Genomic DNA, 16,299 nt, shown 5'->3' with positions numbered 1-16,299 from the left:
CAGCAATACAAGTAAATCATAGTATTCCGAAAAGAAAAATCCTGACAAAAAGAAGGAAGGCTTTGGGATTAAATAGATTGAAGATGTCTCTTGACTTACTGCACCAGAGAGCAAGTTTTGCAGAAGCAAATACTTGTGTTACAAATACTGATGATAAATTATTTAAAAATGCCTCACGATCATATCTGCAATGGTCTGGAGTTTCATGAAAAAATTCCCTGAGGAGCCTTAAACACATTTATTGAAGTGAAAAGCATGTGCAACAATACACAAATATAAAGTGGGATGCTATAATCCTGTTACAGAAAGAAAAATAGATGTCTACAAATACAGTCAAAGAGTATCTGGGCACCAGAGGAAGTAGCTGTGGCTGGATCTTGGTTAGAAGAGCTCTCTCTCTCTGATAAACCATTTTGATGTTTGATTAATAATCTGGATTATGAAGTGTTATCAGATCTATCATCCAACATCATCATCTTATTTTGGTGAGAACCAGAACCAAACATTGACTTGCCAGCTGACTCTCTTGCAAACTGAACACTACCACCTAATGTGTACTTTGAGCACCCTGAGTTCACCACCAGCCCTTTCATTGTAACACTTTTATTTATTTATTTATTTCCCCATGCAGAATTTATGCTGTTTTACTTCGTTATTCACCCACTTCACTAGAATTCCTCATGCAAATGTCTCAGGAAGTTGCATTGCTGTACAAAGTTACAGAAAGAATTAGCACATCCATGTGCATCCATACAAAAGCACAACTCAGCCTGCAGATAAGCTGTTAATTCAACAGTGACAGCTGACATTTATTGTTGTTGAGGTGTTAACACTACTCAGAAATGGTGTATACCCACTCTTCTCAGCTCTAAGTTGAAGGAAACTGCATCATTCATCACCGCTGAAAGGCAGGCTCCTCATGGAAAAATACCATTTCAGTAGGAAGAAGTTACCTCTAAAGTCCCACATGTGCATAATCTGGCATCTTAATATTTTTAACACATTGGCTTTGGATGATATATGTTGCAGTCGCAAGCTTTATTTATTTATTTATTTTACCATATGTGATTACTTTCTACAACTTGTGAAGACTTTCTTCGTAACAGTACCATCAACTTGCACTAACCTACATAGTTCCTGGCCTATGTTTATAGGCTATCAGATATTCATCAGAAATGGATGCAGCTGCACAAATGCCAGGAAGTCCATGGAATATTGTATGGTTATCCTACCACGAGACACAGATCACATGCCACACATGACAAAGCTGACTGGGAACAAGGAGAACTGCAACTTCCTAATCACCCACCTAGTAAAGCCATTCCCAACATTTAAGAAACCAGCATTAATAAATTCAACTAACTTGGTATGGTTTCAAATGGTAGCTCATATAGAATTCCTAAAGTGAACATCACTTGCATTTTTAGAAGGGGCTGCGATGAAGAAACAATAGCTACAGATACTTCAAAAGTTCACGAGAGAGAGATGTACATGTTATGCACAGGAAGATTCTGAAAGCAGAACACCTAGGCCTGAGGGGCAGTTCTTGGTCCAAATTCCATCAGTGAAGTGCTTCCTGCCATCCTCATTCCTGTCATGGAGGAGATGGGGAACAGCTGAACTACAGTAACTGCACCCAGCTAGCCAAACAGTCCTTCCTGCCTTCACAGGCTGACATATTTAGGGCATCTGTGGCCAAGAGAATGGGCAAACCCCAAAGGAAGGTTTGAGCCCCTGTCGATTAGAAGCAGTGCCCTCCACACCATTCTAAGTGAGTGCAAACTAACATTAGCAACACTGAAGTTCATTAAAGCAGGAGGAGGAGGAAGGGTTTTTGAAAGGGAACAGAGACAATGAAGTAACTGAGGATGTCTGCTTCCACACAATGGATCTGTGCTGAATTTACAGCAGCTGGAGCTCAACCTGTCTTTGCTAGAAGTGGACAAATGGAAGCACAAAACTTAATGCGGCATAGTTTTTTGAATTCAACAATGAATTTGTACCTGTGATTCTTATGTCCTTTTTCTCCAATCCAGCTGAAGCTTCCAGGCATCTAAACCATTAGCATGAATACTACTGAGTAACCCAGACCCAGAGCCTCCTTCTGTATATTCCCTGCACCCTTTTATATCAATCAAACTGAGATTGCCCATAGCAGCCAGAAAACCTTTTCTACTGCTACTCTAGCAACAGTCTGGATCTTTTTCTAAGTATAATGCCTGCATAACTTTTCCTCTCATATTTATTAAGCCCCTGGAGACATTATATAGCTTCAGCACACTTTCCTTTCTGCCTTTATGCTGTTCTCATTTCCCTGCATGAACATTTTGTTTCTCCTGCCTCTACTGCATTTCTTCCAGAAGTCCTGCCCTTATTTCATTACTACGCTCCACCAGCATCTTTGCAAATCCATCAGAAGCTGACTGCAAATACAAAATGATGGATGGGAGATGAGAATTGATTTTTTCACCTTCCCATTAAAGAGGTCTTCCTGTTTTCTCTAGGCTGGATAGCAACCCAAGTGTCTCTAGGCCACAAGATGAACAGATCTACTAACATGGTGAGTCTCCCTCTTCCTCTTCACATACACCAGTCTCCCAGGATGTTCAGAATGAATAAGCAAAGGCCTCTAATGTTTGCAGAGCCATGGTACATAGCCCCTGGGTCTGCAGTATGGCAGCACATGCTGAGTGTGGACAGTTCTGCTGTATGCTCCTTCTGTTGCTTTCTAATCAACCCACCTGCTCCTTCAACAGAAAACAGGGATTCCTCCCAGCCACCACACAGTGGTAAGGCTGCTGATCCTGCTGCTACCACTACCATGACCTGGAGCTGAATCTAATAATTCCTGTGCAAATTTCCCCTCAGACAGGAACACGAGATCCAAATTTTCCCCATATTCTTCTCTGAAAAAAACCCCAAACATACAGAATCAGCTCAAATGTATATAAAAGGAGAGATTTCAGAGTGCCTCCTGCTTTCAATTCAATTTTATAATTAATAACACTATGCAGAATGGTCTTCCACACCATTTTCCCGCATTCATACATCTCAAATCAGAAAGAAGAGAGAATGTCCCCTGATACAAAGTATCTATGTACTTCCATATCATTTGCCCTTAATTTATGTTGCATTATTGATGTACAGAATGCTGTACTTGAATAATGTAGCAGTAAGGCTTTTACAGAAAGCACAAGCACCAGCTTTAATGCATCTCCATAAAGATAAGAAAAATGTATTTCTTAAGTCCAGCTGATTTCCAATAATAAATTTTCAAGTTACAGGAATGATGGCCAAAAGGAATTTAAAGGTGAGGCGAGAAGGAGAGGAGCGGGGGTGGACATTTCTTCCAAAATGTTAATGAGCCACTGCCTCATAAAGTGAAAATAACCAACAAACCTGACATGCGCACAAACATTATGAATATTCAGGAAGCTTAAGATGCTGATTCGACATTTCCTACGACTGTACAACTTTCGCACTGATCACATAAGCTATTATTTTTCTTTTCATCTTAAGTATACTTGACTGCAGTGCCGGTGTGTTGTTGCAGCATATGCATTGAATTGCAAGCATTGTAATTCATCCAGATGGCAGGAAGCTTTGGAATTGTTACTTCTATGGTACAGATGTTTAACAGCGCAGCCATATGGCTCCAACAAGGCAGCCTTTTCAGAGATCACAAAAACTACACTAGACATGCAACCTTGTAAATATGATTTGAGTCCTGAGTGAATGTGAATGTTCACATTGCTACAATATAAAGCATACGCTGTACACTGCAGACAGAAATTATGAAACGTCATCTGAAAGGGATCAGGTCCCATATTTGCATAATCCCACTAACCAGACATTACAACAACACTCTTCATTTGTTTTTGAAATTTATGAAAGGCGTCAGACATGAATTAGCTGGAAAGTTGGCCTAATAACTACAAGCAAATTTAACAACGTCCTTACACCCCTGGTCTCGGTGAACTACCACAGTAGGTGAGAAATTGAGATTCAATCACTGAGACTGAGAACTCCTCTACACAAAGATTTGTCAAAGTCAAAGAGCCCTTAATGACGGTTGTGGCAATTGTAAGGTGGAAACCTGAATGTTGAGAAACAATCTGAGATCAATAACACCTTGGTCAAGAAGGGAAAGAACCATGAAATGGTCAATTTATAACTCTACCGAATACTGTCAGCTTTGAATGACAGGTAAATGACAGCAAATGAGATTGTTAAATCACTAATCTTATATTTATTAAATCCTGTCACATCGCGTAGATTTATATACTAGAAGGAAAGAGGAAGGTCTGAGAATGACAAATAAAACTCTTAAAAATGAAAATGTATCAATCTTAAAAAAAAAAAAAAAAAAAAAAAAAAAAGTGAATTCTCAACTTTCCACTTGGCGGGTGCTTTTTTCTTCCCTGTCAAAAAAAATCAGAGATTAGCAGATGCTTTTTTTCCCTTCTTCCCCATCCTCAGGTCTCTGACCTTTTGTTAGCTAGCATAAACTTCTCTTTTATATAATCTGCAGAGCAAGAATAAGATTAAATGGGGTAGACTGAAAAAAGCACTGGTCTCTCAGACAAAAAGCCATCCATTTAGTACAGAGGGGCTCTTTCCACATGACATATTCTTAAAGGGAAGTAGTCGGTTATGATCTACTCAAAGAGCAAAATCATGAAAGAGCCACGTGATATCCCTGCAGTGCTTCCTTGTGGGTTTTGTTTTCATTCTCTGAGCAGAAAAGCATTTAGAGATGTTATATCACCGATACTAATTGAGACAACATAATCCTAAAATATCTGTACAAGAGCCTTGAAGGGTAGTTGGACTCTGAGGTTGTTTTAAAAAAAGATTTTCTGCAGTTTATGCATTTGCTCTGCCAAAAGCTTACCTTAGCAAACAAAGTGTAGTAAATCACGGTTACTCTGATTTACTGCCCTCTGTGTGCTATTTGTTTTCAGGGACAGTTCAGTGGAAAGCTGTGTCATGTACAAGCACATCCATAGATATGGAATTGTTCTGCAAAACCATCGGGATGGTGGCAAGCATTCCTAAGATACCAATGGGAAAAAGCAGATGGGTGTTTTTAGTACTCGTCAGGTGACAGTTTTGAATACCATCACAGCACAAAAATATTCCAAGCCTTTTGTAGGCACAAAGAAGACAATTTCATACTGCAAGGCTCTTCACCCTAAGTAGTTCAGGATAGATGTGTAGCGTATCAGTCAAAAACTTCAACGATTTCATCTTTTGTCCAAATTCCACATTTTTGAAGGCAGAAGCATATGAAGATACAAATAAAGGCAATCATAGAGTCACAGAAAGGCCTGGGTTGGAAGAGGCCTTTAGGTATCAGCTAGTCCAGCCCTCCTGCCATGGGCAGGCACACCTCTCACTACACCAGGCTGCCCATGGCTGCATCCAACCTGGTCCTGAATGCTTCCGGGGATGAAGCATTCACACCTTCTCTGGGCATCCTACACCAGTACCTCACTATTCCTGGAGTGAATAATTCCTTCTTTGTCTCTGATCTGAATTATATTAGACCTAAGCCATTTAAAAAGTCCCAACAGGAGGACAAAGAAGAAAAAACGTATCACTAACATTCCTTTAAAAAACAGTAAATGAAAAAGGAAAAGATCAAAACTGTAGCTGAAAGCCCGCTTTAAAATCCAAGAAGGAGTCATTAATAGAGATTTAAACCCAGCCTTCAATAGTCTAAACATGTCATTGTTAATTACAAAGCTATTTAACTTCTGCAAGAAATAAGGGCTGATATTAATGAAAGAAGAACCAATTAGCCTTTAATCTACACACTGTTTTTTAATCAAAACTTTCTTTTGATCATCAGACTCACTGCGGGATGTACTCTCTTCCTCATGTTGTAGTGGCTTCCATGATTGCTAATGGAATAGATTTTAAAGAACTGACTGAGCAAGGAGAACTTTCCCTGCAGGGCTGAAGGTTCCTTTCGCTTGTCAGTGGGGCTTACTGGAAGCACTCTCAACTCCAAACCATGTTGCCCCATAACTGTAAGGGACAAGCTTATGATGTGCTTGAAACAAAGGGACGAGATGGGAAAAGGATCACTTCAGCTAAACACTATTGTGCTTTCAAACTCCTGGCTGCAGGGCCAGAAAGTCTTGAGGGTTTTTTTGTTACTGTGGCTTATTGTGGTATTAAAACAACAAGACCAAGTATTTACAACTAATCATGATGGAGATCTTCTTTTATTTCCCTCTCAGCCACACATACTGATCAGATCTTCCAGGAAGGAGAATAAATAGAGAACGTCCCTGACATGAACTCTGTCTATAAACATGAAGATAATGAAATTTAAGAATCTGATTTTTGTGCATGTGAATAACAGAGAGGATGTAGGTGTTGTCTGCACTCTAATACAAAATACCTGGTCTGATCAGAAAACTCAGTATTCTGCATTAGCAAACCCTTGGTGTCCAGTATATGCCAGCCAACAGCAGTAAAGGAACTTTTTCAGTATTATTCCTGAGGAAAAAAAAAGCTTTTAAAATTATTTTTAATATCCTGTGAGCCTTCTCAGAAAGTCTGTAGAGTTTTACTCTTGTTGGGTAGGCAATTAAAATAAATAAATAAAAATCAATCAATAGATTGCAGAGAGAAAAGTAAAAATAAATATGATCTGTGCAAGATGGGGTTTTGAGATACAAGGTTCAAGTTGGTAATAATAGTGTGTGCAATAGCTGCTGAAATGATACAGACACTTGGGAAATTTAAAGGTAAGTGCATATTTAGCAGAAGGGGGATTTCAGCAAAGGCCTTGGGCTCCTTTAAGTGTTTTATAGCAGTTGAGTCACAGTACTCTGCGTTTTGAAAGATCAAATTATTCCTCTGTCTGCAAAATAACAGTAATTCCAATGCCTTATGAATTACCAAGAACTGGTAATTTTGCACAATTCAAAGCCCCTTTTCATTAATTGATTGCCTTAACGGTAATTCAAAATGACATTAGGGCTTGTTCACGTTTTTGAGGTGCTTAATACTACCATACGAGTACAATATAAGTATCTGCTGTAGTTTCCATGGAAATAAATAGGAGGCATTACTTTTGCAGCAATCTGTTTAAGCCCATCTATAAAACTTGCATTCTGATACTTATAAAAAACTTTCGTTTTTCTTGTGTCATAATCCCCCTCTAACAAGATGAAGACAAGAGATCCCCTCCAAATCCACCCTGAATGGAAACAACATTTTTAATTAACAAAGATTCATTTTTTCTTTTGTCACTCTCAGACTGACCTAATAGACTCCAAGGTTTTTATTTACTTATGCAGTGTAATCAGAACAATGCTTTTCTGATTTTTGTGAAGCTTTGTACAGAGTAGAATTATCCTCAGGAACCATAAGAAATACCACAACTTTTAACTGCTCTTAGCTAAAGTAAGAACTTTGGAAGTTAAGAAGTGCTAACTTTTTGCCTCTTAAACCATGCAATAGTTCATCCCTCAGAGCATTCTCGGCTCTGCTAATCCTTTAACATTAGTGCATACTTAGATAAATTACTCCCCAAAGTAAGGTCTGAATCAGGAAAGCACTTAGGAATTTAAGATTAACTTTATCCCCAATGATTTCAGCAAAAAGTTTACTGAGGTGCCTGAAATGCACATAGTGGAAATGCCCTCTACCTGCAGTTCTGACTGAAACCAGTGAGACCTGAAGGTTCTGAGCAGCTCTCAAGATCAGCCCCCAGTATAACTACTGCAACACATCTGTAAGTTGTCTGCACTGCCACCAAAACAGTACTTCTAATTAACACATCTCAATCAAATCTATGTACATACGTATACAGTAGTCTCCACTTTCATAATATCCGGGACAGCACTGAGATCTGCGCCGATACATCGTTCTTAGTCCTCTTCGATACGCCGTTTTATAACTTATTCTGAATTGCAAGACAGAAAGCCATTTGACAATATTGAAAATCAATGCTCACTGTTGGAATTATATTTGTGTTAAATTATACTAAGGATAGCATTCAATAATTATTTTAAAATGCATGAGAGCTTTCAATATTAAAAGCCACAATAAAAAAAAGATCAATACTTGTTTTGAAACTTGAAATATAAGTTGTATTATAAACACAGTACTCACGACAGTCAATCACTGCAGCCTTTCCTAGGACTGCTATCTTAAAACACTGTGCCAGTACCAAATTATGGGCAAGGAGTTTCTTCAACAATAAACAATTCATTTCTGTGTATGAGCAAGGTCAGCTATCATCACAAAATCATAGAACTGCCCAGGTTGGAATAAACAGAATTTTCTAGGGAGACCACCGTGTCAGCATGCTAGACAAGAAATAATGGCAATGAAATCTGCTCTTGATTATATAAAATATGAATTTAACCCAAAATGATTTTTTTTTCTACTTTCCAATCCTTCCAAGGATTTGGTGCCCTGAAAAAAGACACTGTAATCCCAATTCAGTATTTAAAGCATGTTTTCCCTACCAGAATCTGCAATGCACAGATACTGAAAGGAGTGAAGCATTCTGTAGCTTTTCTAGAGCTACTCATAGCATCAGCAATGAAGCCTGAGAACAACACATACTGTTGTGCTAGTTTGTCTCCTAACACACTTCTTCCAAGGTGAAGCACAGTTCTGAGCTCATGGACCACACAGTGTGATCAGACAGTCATACACCACATGTTCGAAATGCAGATGTGCTATCATGACACCAAAATCACACTAAGCAGTGTAAAATAGTCTGCCTAATTCTTCAAGATTTAAGAGCTGTGCTTATTTCCTACCACACACCTAAACCTGCAGTGATGACTTGGAAAGGACAGTTATAGTTTGGTCATGTAATAGCTTTTTCCAATCATATGGCGGGGTGAGTGGCCCCAAAAAAGACCACTGATCTCCATTTCAAGCAAAAATCTCTGTACCTCAAAGAATGTTGTGGAATGCCAAAAATGGTTGTTGCACCAAATACATCTTTCAGTACACAAACATACTAGAATACCATCCAAGCTTGAGAAAATAAGTAGATCTATGAAAAGATGAAAAGTCAGAATTAAAATATCCGGGGATCAGCTCTTACCTGTGTCTAGTGCACTTGAACCAGTTCAGTATGTCAGTACATCTTGTATAATAGATCTGATCAAAAGGATGAGCATAGGATTCTTGTACTGTCACAGCATAGCTAGAAGCAAAGAAAGAAAGTGAAAGACTGTTCATTGCAACATGAAAAGCTTCAGTTCCCTGAATATGTTACTCATCTAATTCCAGTATGAGAAATAATTAAATCAATAGTCTTAGAAATTTCAGGCCTTATCCAGAACTGGGAAACGGTTTCCTTAAACCATAGCTCTCACTTAAAGCTTTGGAAATGCTTCTAACTTGGGCTCTATAAGTGAACTAGGCATGGAGATTTCAGTCTGAGTAATAAACCGCTCTCTTCTGGAAAAGAAACAAATGTTATTGAAGTCCACGTTTGTTTTAAAAGATGAAAGGGGCATTTGGTTAACTAGATAGTACATATTTTTAAAGAGAAAAGCATCATGCTTTTAAACTGTCTCAGTTGCATACCAGTCTAAGATTGTTAATTTTTGCTTGTATTAAACAGTGATAATAAGAGCTCATATTAACAAAGCACTGCTGTGTTTTACCAGCATGATGGGGCCCTTACACTTCATTTTTTTGATGAAGGAGACTCACTTCAAATGCTGGTTGCACCAGTCAAATTGGATGATTTGTAAGAGGCTCAAGAGCCTTTGAAATGCACAAATTTAATCCTTTTAATCTGTAACAGAAGTTCAGAACTAACTGAAGACCGTATGATCATGAGTTAACTGGTATCTAGATTTGAACTCTTTGAGATATGTGATTATCCATGATTGTACAAATGAACAGACATTAGCCAAAACTGGGCAAAGTGAAAAGGAATCCCAGAGCTCCAACAGTACTAAGAATTCAGCAATCTCCTTCCTCAAATGTCGCCAATTTATGCACCAGGTACTGTATTAATTAATTACTTATTTCTGGGATTGGCACATGACCTGGGAACACAAATCATCTTACTCGTTTCAGGATATTGTACTGCTCTGCAGTATGTGTGTACACTGCTTAAGGGACTCAGAATCTCAGGTTCCTATCTGAAAACAAGCTTTGCTTTATCAGATCTTTAGAGAATCACACCAAAATCTTTCTAGGCAGGTTCAAGACCCATCAGACCCCTCCAAGTCATTCACTGTATCGATCGTCTTAATCATCCAAGCGATTTCCTTCCATCAATGGGACTGCTGATGTGATTAAGCCCTGTGAGACTGTACCCTAAAGGGAATACCAGAATATTGGCTTAGAGGGTCTGACTGGTTTGAAATCAGCAACTGGGCTATTATTGCCCTGCTTGTCATGCCCTTTCTAGGCAAGCCAAGATTCAACTAGATGTTACTTTTGTCCTCTGTCACAGTATGTTGGCTTTGACACTAGAGCTTAATATGAATGCTAATGCCAAAATGTAAAATATTTATATTGTTTGTTATTAATGTAAAACACACTCAAAAATCTTGATCATTATTTTATGATCCTTTCTTTGTTATCCCACTATTGCTCTAACAGTCTTTTCCCTTTGATTTATTAACATCTAAGTAACAAAGTCATCTTGGTCAGTACAACCAATCAATTTTGGTATTTAATTTTTGTTTCTCCTTGATTGGGTCTCCAGGTTGCTGACTTTCTTCAGACAGAATCAATATTTTATTCCTGTGCTCTGAATACACTTCACCTCACAATACAGACTGCAAAATCCTACTCCTCAAAATGCATGGTCTTTACTTTGCAGCTTCATTACCTACAAACAGTTAATTCTCTAGTTAAAGCTTCTGACATCGAAACATAGAGGCATTAAAGTATGCTTCCATTTTTGCTCATGAAGGGGCTTGTTTTCACAAAGTGTACAGTAATTCACATCCACGTGGAACTAAACCACAGAACAGAACAGAAAATAAAGCAAATTGAACTTAAGAGCACAGCAACTTCAGTCTCTTCAAACAGACCCTGCATGAACATGAACCCTATCAAAGCTAGCAGGTTTCTGAGCACACATAAGAACTGTCTTGCACAGATCCACTTTTAGGATAAGGACACTAATAATAGAGATAACAGAATTACCAGAGCATTTAATTCTTGGTGCTTTCATGAAGGTGCTCTTTGATACTGGCATGAATTTGGCAGATAAAGTCACAAAGTTCAGGACATGCTGTATAAGCCTGCATGTTGCAACAGGAAGGGCTTAAAACTTAGTCAAAATCCATAACAGTTTTGCTCAGCAACAGCCAGAAAAGAAGCAGTACAGAACAAGGTCATCATTTCACTGGGTCTCTTCTAGACACATGAAAAAAGGGTTAGTGCAGTCCTGTAGCTGAAGCTATGGAAGAACAGTGTACAGTCAAGCAGATAGGCAACACAAGGATTTGCCCTAGGTATGGAATCAATTGCTGTTTCTGTCTCACAGACCCACTTTCTATGAGGCAGGGAAGTATTTAGCTCTTATTTTGACTTTTAAATGTACACATCTGAAATGCCTAGTCAAACAACACACTGCCATGTTTTAGATTACCTTTCCCAATGACTACAAACATTCGGATCATCTGGGTTTAGGGACAGAGCAGTTTTGAGCAGAAAAGACAGAAAAAACCCTTTTAGAATCCACCAGAAGAGCAATTGATCCATCACTGCTGTACCTAGACAAAGAAAAGAAAGTATGGTCATTAGAGAGAATACTGAGAAAACTCCTTTCTAAGCTATTTTGTTCTTGCTTTTGTGCAAATCCAAATACTATGTAATTTGATGATTAAGCTACCCATGTTACTGAGAGCACCCACAACTCTTCCAAAGAATATCTGATACTGATATTTTTATAGCTGTCTATCAGTACTGACAAAATAAACATCTATGGTATTAGAACAATCTATTCTCCCATCAACCTACATGCAAATAGAAGAATATCCAAATGCTCCCTTGATTTATTTAAACGTGGTTTAACATGAGCCAATATAGTAAACTAGATCTGAGACATATGCTTATTACATGACTGAAGGAAAAATTGATTCACTTTTCAACTTTTAGATGGAAGATTATTTAGAATGACAGAGGCCAAAGTACTGGGTCACATTATACAAAACATTAAACACAAAATAATAATATTTGCGTTGAAACTGGAAATAGATTGCATAAAATTCATTAAGAGCCATCTCTTCACCATGTTTCAGTTCATCTATTAAATGCAGACAAATAAACCTTCATATTCTCATCTGGGCCTTTGAAACCAAAGCAGTAGTGTACGCTCAGAGGTCTCCAGTAACATCAGTCAAAAACAAAACAAATGGGAAATAAGAAGCTGCTTTTAACTGTAACTGCATTTAGTAGATTAACCGATGATAATCTGTTAAATCAGTAACAAATATTTTTGAATATCCATTACAGGCATTTACATTGTCACATAACCCACCATACAAATCAAAAGTCCCATAAATTAGTGTTATTCCTGGCAACAAAACTGACCTAAAAATAGATTGAATCTTCATACGATCATCTAAAAACACACGGCTCATTGCTTCGTGGTCCAGAACAGCAAAAGGAATGTTAAGAGGTTTGCTCTGCATGGCACTGATATATAGCCCAGCATAAAGAAGTCGTCACAAAGCAGAATGAACTGCAGAAGGATAGCCAGGAAACCTCATATGAAATCACCTTCTGACTCAAATCCTCCTTAGCTAGTTCAAGGACACCCACTGCCTTTAGTGATTTGAAGTCAAGTTCCCAGTGGGAGTAATAGCTCATCTTTTAAATTATTCCTAGAGCTCTGCTAAACCCAAAGATAGTCTTAAGCCATATAAGTCATATTAATGTTAATTAACATGATTTAATGTTAAAGTTCCTCATGAATTAAATTTAAGCCTGTGAGTGACCATTCTCTTCATGCAAGCTGTTTCAAAGCCTCACAACATCAATGCAAAAGCTTACTCTGGAAATTATGAGGGCTGACAAGAAAAGAACATGATATATACTTCTGTTCATCAGAAAGACATTCACTACACTTGTCCTAGACTCTAATTCTCCATGGAGAAGCGTCTTGAACAGCTTACCTGCAGGTGCTCGTGGAACAAAAGTCTAATAAATCCTATGTTTAAAACCGGAGAGTTTAGAACTTATTTGAAAGTATCATTGAAGTTTCTTTTAAATTTACATGTACTAATATATGTGAACTATCAAGTATCAGGCTCAAGAAAATGACAGAGCTTTAACAAAATTATCTTAAAAAGACATAATATATTAGCTACCATTTGAATAACATCAAATTACAGAGGACAAGCTCTACTGAGTATTGTATTTATAGGTTGCAATTTACCCCCTTTGTTCATTCTTTACACTTTTGATACATGGCAACACTGAACAAATTAGTCTAATAAAAGAGAATGCTTCCAATCAGCTGTAGTGGTCAAAGGAGGAGTCAAGGCTACCTGCTTAAGGAAATGCAGTCCTTAAGAGAGGTTTTTCCTCAATCAAAAGCAAGTCCTGTGCTCATTTTGTTAACTGCTTAAGAACATCAAGGGCCCCAGTTTGACCCTCACCTAAAGGCAGAGGGACAGCCTGCCTGCTACCAAAGAAGAGCGAGCTTTTTCTTATTTAACTAAAGCAGCCTTGCATTTCAATTTTATAATTGTCAGAGATCTTAATTTTTTCTTAAGTAAATAATGCATCGGTTAAGCTTTTAAATCAAACATCCTAGGAGTGATTACTAACACTCAGGATGTGTTTAGAATGTATTTGAAAGACTTTCAGGATTGTTTTCCAAACTTTTAATGATAATGCTATTTTATTATCTGTTTATAGACAAACCACTTCATACAATTTATTTCCTAACCCTGTAAGTCAGATCATATATCAGAAACATCCAGCTCTCCAAATGCAGCAGAACCTCATTTATCTCAAGTGTCTCTTTTTCTAACTCAGATGAAATATTTCACTTTGATCACTTTTAATAGAAAAGGCCTTATGCCAAAATGGAATTGTCGCTATTACAAATTCCCAAATAAAACTCTAAAAATAGGAACACGCATTTTAAAAACTAACATCAAAAAATAATCCAGTAATGACACGTAATCTGATTTTGTTTCAGCTTTTATTGCTCGCTGTAATATAAACTACATTCCTGCACTGCATTTAAAGTTTGGAATGTATTCCCCAAGGAGGCAGCATCAGCATTCCAGAGGGACAATGCTGTAACTTCATTAAAGTTATTGCCAAATTATATGAACATTTCCAGACTCTGCTACTGCCGCTCTCTTGAGGACAGGCAGCCTCCTGAGTTGAACAAGAAAATAAATGACACGTAGGTCCTCTGTGCAGTCCTTAAACAGACTCTAACTTTTTGTCTCCCCAGGTCTGTGTATTATTTTCAGCAGTGAAATAAGTCAAAGAGGTGCAATTTGGCAAGAAAAGATGTCTTTACATCCAAAATATAATCTGGTGATTTTTCATGAGTGTCTCAGTCTCTGTTAATTATAACTGATTAGATTAGGTATCTGTTACTCATTAAGCCATTTTCACATGCCTTGCTTCTTTAGGAATGAATTTCAGTACTTCAGATACAATATTGATACAAGCCACTGGTTCCATCATCAAAGAAAGGAAACTCACTCTCCCTTCTAACCCACTAATCTTAGCTATAGAATAAAACAGTAGGTTGCAAGCCCGTGATTTATTTGTCTCTAGATTCGTTTTACAAAGACCTGCACTGGAGTCTGCAAAGAGATCAGAAGATGCAGATGCTCATTTAATTCCTAATTTGGACAAAAACAAGTTGTTATACTCTTTCTCTGCTTATGTAACACAAGTAGAGGATGATGGTACCTCACTGAACTGTGACCTAAATGCAAAGAATATAATATCAGAAGGAATCTTTGAGGGTGAAACAAACATTCCTTAAAACACCATCTTGGTAATGAGGGCCTGGCTTTGATAAGGCTCTCGTGAAAGGGGACTGGTTTATTTTAAGTGGCTGAGTGAAAATAATAATAATAATAATAATAATAATAATAATAATAATAATAATAATAATAATAATAATAATAATAATAATAATAATAAATAAAAGTAAAAAGAATACAGATTAAATTTCTCCTTTGCTTTTCTGGCTGAGATAAGAAAATTTAACTAAAAATGACAATTATAGTATTTCCCGTTCAGGGGAAATAGTAATGAAACATTTCATTTTGACATTTCTGTCATAAAGTATTTCATAACATGACTTGGACTTGAAATGCAAACAGAATTTCCATTCCATGATGAAGTTCTAAACTTAGTGCTTTTGTCTTAGTTTGGGACAAAAGAAGTTCTGAAAAACGTAAACAAAGACTTTGGTGTCCAGCTGTAATTGGAGAAAATCTTTACAGAAGTGCCTTTCAGTAGTACACAATATTCTTAGATCTCTTTATACTTGTGAAGATCATCCTTTACATGTCAAAATGTTTATACAGTCAGTTAACATGATGAAACAAAGCATTTAACAAACAGCCATGTTAAGAAGTCTTACCTCAAAGAGCCAAAAAATTCCTAATGGCTCCTATTTTTGCAGACTAATAGTGCACAAAATGACACATCACATAACAGGACAGCAGATGAAAGCTCTTCAGAAGTTGAGTGGCTCTCTGAGGAATCAATGAGAAAAAAAAAGAGAACAGGGTCAAAGAAAGTGAGTTTGGAAGACTGAAAACAAATCAGCTCAAATGGAAGTTTCAACACACTTATTTTCAGTGTTAGTGTCAACAATGTCCTGTGACATCTCTGATCGCAGCCATGTTCTAAATAAAACACATCCTTGCTTTTCTGCCCGCCACCTCAATTTCATTTGACAGCTTCTTCTATGTTAGAAATGATTGACTTCCAGACTTGGCTTCCAATCATTTCCAACCATAGAAGCAAACTTTTATTTACATATAGACTTTTTCTTTTCCAGATACCAACAGAGAAGTTCCACTTCTTTGAAAAGTTTTGATGACAAACTTTCCAGAGCCTGTCTAGATGTTACTGGTGCACATTTATTTACTTTAACAATTTAAGAAGCCTGTATAAAGGCACACTGACTGTTCACATTTATCAAGAGCTTCCCTAATTCTTTTCTCAATTACAACTTCTACCAAATAGAAAACCTAGGTGTACCAAAACTGAAATGTATGCTAGTATTTTTATATGAGCTATTAAAGAAAATTCAAGAGAACAGTGGAGGCAAACAACAAGAAGTTGGATTTC

At 37.4% G+C, this 16,299-nt stretch overlaps 1 protein-coding gene across 6 annotated transcripts in view; it reads right to left on the bottom strand.

The window, feature by feature from the left end:
* MEGF11 (multiple EGF like domains 11) overlaps positions 1-16,299 on the bottom strand; it is a 254,537-nt gene that overhangs the window by 168,141 nt on the left and 70,097 nt on the right. For all 6 annotated transcript variants that reach the window (XR_014934255.1, XM_015873314.3, XM_015873316.3 and 3 more), the window contains 4 exons: positions 15,584-15,698; positions 11,606-11,729; positions 9,086-9,187; positions 7,824-7,924 (listed from right to left, as the gene is read on the bottom strand). Coding sequence is in view for 5 of the 6 variants with exons in the window: in XM_015873314.3 (XP_015728800.1) it covers positions 7,824-7,924; positions 9,086-9,187; positions 11,606-11,718 (316 nt within the window). In the remaining variant the exon portion in view is untranslated. The remainder of the gene's footprint in view (positions 1-7,823; positions 7,925-9,085; positions 9,188-11,605; positions 11,730-15,583; positions 15,699-16,299) is intronic.

The sequence above is a fragment of the Coturnix japonica genome, chromosome 14 (assembly GCF_054131305.1).
Source record: "Coturnix japonica strain WE chromosome 14, WE-NBRP24, whole genome shotgun sequence".
Classification (NCBI taxonomy): domain Eukaryota; kingdom Metazoa; phylum Chordata; class Aves; order Galliformes; family Phasianidae; genus Coturnix; species Coturnix japonica.
The sequence above is the reverse complement of the archived record's forward strand: the minus strand, read 5'-3'. Positions and strand labels throughout refer to the sequence as shown.